Source organism: Haematobia irritans, chromosome 4 (genome assembly GCF_050003625.1).
Source record: "Haematobia irritans isolate KBUSLIRL chromosome 4, ASM5000362v1, whole genome shotgun sequence".
NCBI classification, from domain to species: Eukaryota; Metazoa; Arthropoda; class Insecta; order Diptera; family Muscidae; genus Haematobia; species Haematobia irritans.
Window position 1 is genome coordinate 187,221,184 of NC_134400.1, and position 6,000 is coordinate 187,227,183.

The following is a 6,000-nucleotide window of genomic DNA, read 5'->3' on the forward strand; positions in this document are numbered from 1 at the left end:
ATTTTTTATAGAAACAAAATTATGAGAAAAATTTTTATAGAAATAAAATTTTGATAAAATTTCTATACAAAATAAAATTTTGACAAAATTTTCAATAGAAATCAAATTTTGTTAATTTTTTTTTTTATAAAAACAAGATTATTAGAAAACTTTATATAGAAATAACATTTTACCAATTTTTTTTATAGAAATAAAATTTTGACAAAATTTTATATAGAAATAAACTATTAATAACATTTGCTATAAACATTTTTGACGAAATGTCCTGTATAAATACACTTTGGCAAAATTTTCTATAGCAATAGAATTTTGCCAAAATTTTCTATAGAAAAAAATTTTGACTAAGCTTTCTATAAAAAAATCAGAAAATTTTCTATGAGGTGTTGACAAAATTTTCTATAGAAATAAAATTTTGACAACATTTTCTATAGAAATAAAATTTTGACAAAACTTTTCTATAGAAAAAAATTTTGACAAAACTTTTCTATAGAAAAAAAATTTTGACAAAATTTTGCTATAGGAATCAAATTTTGTTAAAATTTTTTTAAAGAACTAAGAATTTGATAAAATTTCTATACAAAATCAAATTTTGTTAAAATTTTTTATAGAAACAAAATTATGAGAAAATTTTCTACAGAAATAAAATTTTGATAAAATTGCTATACAATTTTTTTTAGTTAGTTTGTTTTTTATAAAAACAAAATTATGACAAAATTTTATATAGAAATAAAATTTTACCAATTTTTTTTTTCTATAGAAATAAAATTTTGACAAAATTTTTTATAAAAATAAACTATTAATAACATTTGCTATGGAAATTTTTGACAAAATGTTCTGTATAAATAAACTTTGGCAAAATTTTCTATAGCAATAGAATTTTGCCAAAATTTTCTTCAGAAAAATGTTGACTAAGCTTTCTATAAAACTAAAATTGTCAGAAAATTTTCTATAAAGTGTTGACAAAATTTTCTATAAAATAAAATTTTGCTAAAATTTTCTATCGAAATAAAATTATGACAAAATTTTCTTTAGATATAAAATTTCGACAAAATTTTCTATAGAAATAAAATTTTGACAAAAATTTTCTATAGAAATAAAATTTGGTTAAAATTTTTTGTAGAAATAAAATTTTGACAAAATTTTTTGTTAAAATTTTTTTAAAGAAATAAGAATTTGATAAAATTTCTACACAAAATACAATTTTGACAAAATTTTCTATAGAAATCAAATTTTGTTAAAATTTTTTTATAGAAACAAAATTATGAGAAAATTTTCTGCAGAAATAAAATTTTGATAAAATTTCTATACAAAATAAAATTTTGACAAAATTTTGAATAGAAATCAAATTTTGTTAAAATTTTTTTATATAAACAAGATTATGAGACAATTTTATGTAGAAATAACATTTTACCAATTTTTTTCTATAGAAATAAAATCTTGACAAAATTTTCTATATAAATAAACTATTAATAACATTTGCTATAGACATTTTTGACAAAATGTCCTGTATAAATAAACTTTAGCAAAATTTTCTATAGCAATAGAATTTTGCCAAAATTTTCTATAGCAATAGAATTTTGCCAAAATTTTCTATAGAAAAAAATTTTGACTAAGCTTTCTATAAAACTAAAATGGTCAGAAAATTTTCTATAAAGTGTTGACAAAATGTTCTATAAAATAAAATTTTTCTAAAATTTTCTATGGAAATAAAATTATGACGAAATTTTCTATAGAAATAAAATTTTGAGAAAATCTTCTATATAGCTAAAATTTTGACAAATCTTTTCTATAGAAATAAAATTTTGACTAAACTTTTCTATAGAAATAAAATTTTGACAAAATTTTTCTATAGAAATCAAATTTTGTTAAAAATTTTTTATAGAAATAAAAATTTGATAAAATTTGATAAATAACATTTGCTATAGAAATTTTTGGCAAGTTGTCTATATAAATAAACTTTGGCAAATTTTCTAAAAAATTTTTTTTGACTAAGCTTTCTATAGAAATAAAATTATCAGAAAATTTTCTATAAGGTGTTGACAAAATTTTTTATAAAATAAAAAGTTTCTAAAATTTTCTATAGAAATAAACTTATGTCAAAATTTTCTATAGAAATAAAATTTTGCCAAAATTTTCTATAGAAATAAAATTTTGATAAAACTTTTCTATAGAAATAAAATTTTGACAAAATTTTTCTTTAGCAATCAAATTTTGTTTAAATTTTTTATAGAAATAAAAATTTGTTAAAATTTCTATACAAATTAAAATGTTGACAAAATTTTCTATAGAAATCAAATTTTGTTAAAATTTTTTATAGAAACAAAATTATGAGAAAATTTTCTACAGAAATAAAATTTTGATAAAATTTCTATACAAAATAAAATTTTGACAAAATTTTCAATAGAAATCAAATTTTGTTAAATTTTTTTTATAAAAACAAAATTATGAGAAAATTTTATATAGAAATAAAATTTTACCATTTTTTTTTCTATAGAAATAAAATTTTGACAAAATTTTCTATAATAAAAAACAACATTTGCTATAGAAATAAACTATTGACAAAAGTTTCTATAGAAATAACATTTCACCAAGTTTTCTATAGAAATAAATAATAATTTTTGCCTTCAGTTATGGAAAATCATAGGATTTTTTTTAATCAATTTGATCCAATTAAAACATTAATTAATACAATTAATTTTTTGTGATTAATTTTTATTTTAATTAAAAAGTAACTGAATAAATTAATATGTTAATCGAATAATTTTTAAAATTCAATTTAATTTTAATTGAATAAATGTTGGTGATATTTTTTTTCTGGGCAAAGAACAATTTCCTTTGTATGAAATTTCATTCCAGGGAAAAATATTTTTTCTTTGAGGTCATATTCTATTTTATAATAAGCCAAAATGTATTTCACTCTATTAACCTCTTTCTTATTTATTGGGCCACAAAATGTATCATTAATATTAATATTCAGAAGTTTATATTATATAAACATATTTGTGTATATTCTCTCTCGAAAGATATTGTAAGAGTCCTGGAACACCGAAGTCTAATTCTACGAATTCCACAAATTCCTTGAATTCGGTAACAACTCAAAAATCGAAAATCTTTACTATGCCAATGACAACACCAAATCCATTAAAATTTTGAAAATAGACAAACATCTTAAATTAAAGTAAAGGTAAAAATAAAACAAAAACCAAAAACCAAAAACAACAAAAACATTTTGTTAGTAAATAACTAAAAGAAAAAATAATCACGGTATTGGTAAACAGGGATAAACTAAAAATAAAGTGGATATGGTTAAAACAAACACACACAACTGTGTAGATAACCCTTTATAGTCAATAAACTACACAAACATATATAAGAAATTAAAACTTTGTGGATAACCCTTTAATTTATAGTAAATAAAATAATATACAAAAAATAAAAGCTTTGTTGATAACCCTCTAATTTAAAATAAATAACCTAGTAATTTAAGAAAAAAAAAACTAATATTGACTCGTAAACGATTTATTTATTTATTATTATTATTTTTTTTTTATTAATATATTTTTTCTTATATGCTTGGGTCTCTGTTATATGTATTTTTGTGTGTAATATTCTATTTTTTCGTCTTAAATCGTAATAATCCCATTTGTTTTTATTATTTTGCTTTAGATATTCATCTGTCCGTGAAGGCTCCACCCACCAGCGTCAGAGTCAATACTCCACCCGTACCACCTCGAGTAGCATGGGTAACTTATCCTCCACTATCAGTCCCACTGTGCATTCTGAGAAACCTTTGATCAAACCAGCTGAACGTATCACGAGTTTTGGTTAAGTGACAAAATGCTTTCGAGTGCCTGTTGTCAAAACTTTTCAGTGTTGGTCCAAAAACCGTACATCAATCGAATAGTAACTAAGTCCTTAAAATTTTTACTCTAGCCTTAAGTTTTAAGCTATATATCATCGAAGAATAATTCCTATATTATCTAAATCAAAAAGACATTATGTGAAAAAAAAGCCCTAAAATGTGTTGCTAATGTTTAGTGTTGTTGCTAAAAAATTGTAGAAACCTATAGTTTTTGTATATAGAAATGCGGGAAGCGGCAAGTAGATAAGGAATATAATCAAGGCAAATATATTTTTTTTAATAGAATAGACAAGAAATTGCTTGTCACCAGGAATATATATTTTTTGTTAGCAAATGGACAAAATTTTCTATAGAAAAACCATTTTTGCAAAAATTTCCATAGACAATTTGGTCAAAATTTTATTTTTATAGAAAATTTTGTCAACAGAAGATTTTGGCAAAATTGGCAATAATTTATATCTATAGAAAATTTTGTCAAAATATTATTTCTACAGAAAATTTTGTCAAAATTTTATTTCCAAAGGAAATATTGGCAATAATTTATATCTATAGAAAATTTTGTCAAAATATTATTTCTACAGAAAATTTTGGCAAAATTTTATTTCCATAGATAATTTTGGAAAAATTTTATATCTATAGAAGATTTTGGCAAAATTTTATGTAGAAATAACATTTTACCAATCTTTTTCTATAGAAATAAAATCTTGACAAAATGTTCTATATAAATAAACTATTAATAACATTTGCTATAGACATTTTTGACAAAATGTCCTGTATAAATAAACTTTAGCAAAATTTTCTATAGCAATAGAATTTTGCCAAAATTTTCTATAGAAAAAAATTTTGACTAAGCTTTCTATAAAACTAAAATGGTCAGAGAATTTTCTATAAGGTGTTGACAGAATTTTCTATAAAATAACATTTTTCTAAAATTTTCTATAAAAATAAAATTATGACGAAATTTTCTGTAGAAATAAAATTTTGGGAAAATTTTCTATAGAACTAAAATTTTGACAAATCTTTTTTATAGAAATAAAATTTTGACAAAACTTTTCTATAGAAATAAAATTTTGACAAAATTTTTTTATAGAAATCAAATTTTGTTAAAATTTTTTTATAGAAATAAAAATGTTCTAAAAAAAAATTTTGACTAAGCTTTCTATAGAAATAAAATTATCAGAAAATTTTCTATAAGGCGTTGACAAAATTTTCTATAAAATAAAATTTTTCTAAAATTTTCTATAGAAATAAACTTATGTCAAAATTTTCTATAGAAATAAAATTTTGACAACATTTTCTATAGAAATAAATTTTTGACAAAATATTTTTCTTTAGCAATCAAATTTTGTTAAAATTTTTTATAGAAAAAAAAAAAAATAGTTTTTGTATATAGAAATGCGGGAAGCGGCAAGTAGATAAGGAATATAATCAAGGCAAATATTTTTTTTTAATAGAATAGACAAGAAATTGCTTGTCACCAGGAATATATATTTTTTGTTAGCAAATGGACAAAATTTTCTATAGAAAAACCATTTTTTGCAAAAATATCCATAGACAATTTGGTCAAAATTTTATTTTTATAGAAAATTTTGTCAAAATGATATTTTGTGAAAATGTAATTTATACAGAAAATTTTGTCAAAATTTTATTTCCAAAGGAAATATTGGCAATAATTTATATCTATAGAAAATTTTGTCAAAATATTATTTCTACAGAAAATTTTGGCAAAATCTTATTTCCATAGATAATTTTGGCAAAATTTTATATCTATAGAAGATTTTGGCAAAATTTTATTTCTATAGAAAATTTTGGCAAAATTTTATTTCTATAGAAAATTTTGTTAACTTATTATTTCTACAGAAATTTTTTGCAAAATTTTCTTTCTATATTTAATTTTGGCAAAATTTTATTTCTATAGAAAATTTTGTCAACATTTTATGTCTATCGGAATTTTTTTTCAAAATTTTATTTCTATAGGAAATTGTGGCAAAATTTTATTTCTATAGAAAATTTTGTCAAAATATTATTTCTACAGAAAATTTTGGCAAAATTTTATTTCTATAGATAATTTTGGCAAAATTTTATATCTATAGAAAATTTAGGCAAAATTTTATTTCTATAGAAAATTTTGGCAAAAT

The 6,000-nt window shown here is 19.9% G+C and overlaps 1 protein-coding gene across 5 annotated transcripts in view; it reads left to right on the forward strand.

Moving 5' to 3' along the window:
• The window catches only part of LOC142234867 (G-protein coupled receptor Mth2-like), a 93,187-nt gene extending 88,885 nt beyond the window's left edge, over nt 1–4,302 (forward strand). For 4 of the 5 annotated variants that reach the window (XM_075306070.1, XM_075306071.1, XM_075306072.1 and 1 more), the window contains exon 8: nt 3,667–4,302. In XM_075306070.1, coding sequence (XP_075162185.1) covers nt 3,667–3,829 — 163 coding nt within the window. In that variant the 3' untranslated portion in view covers nt 3,830–4,302. Of the gene's footprint in view, nt 1–3,023; nt 3,185–3,666 lie in introns of all 5 variants that reach the window. The other variant, XM_075306074.1, reaches the window with a different exon arrangement.
• The last annotated feature ends 1,698 nt before the right edge of the window (nt 4,303–6,000 follow it).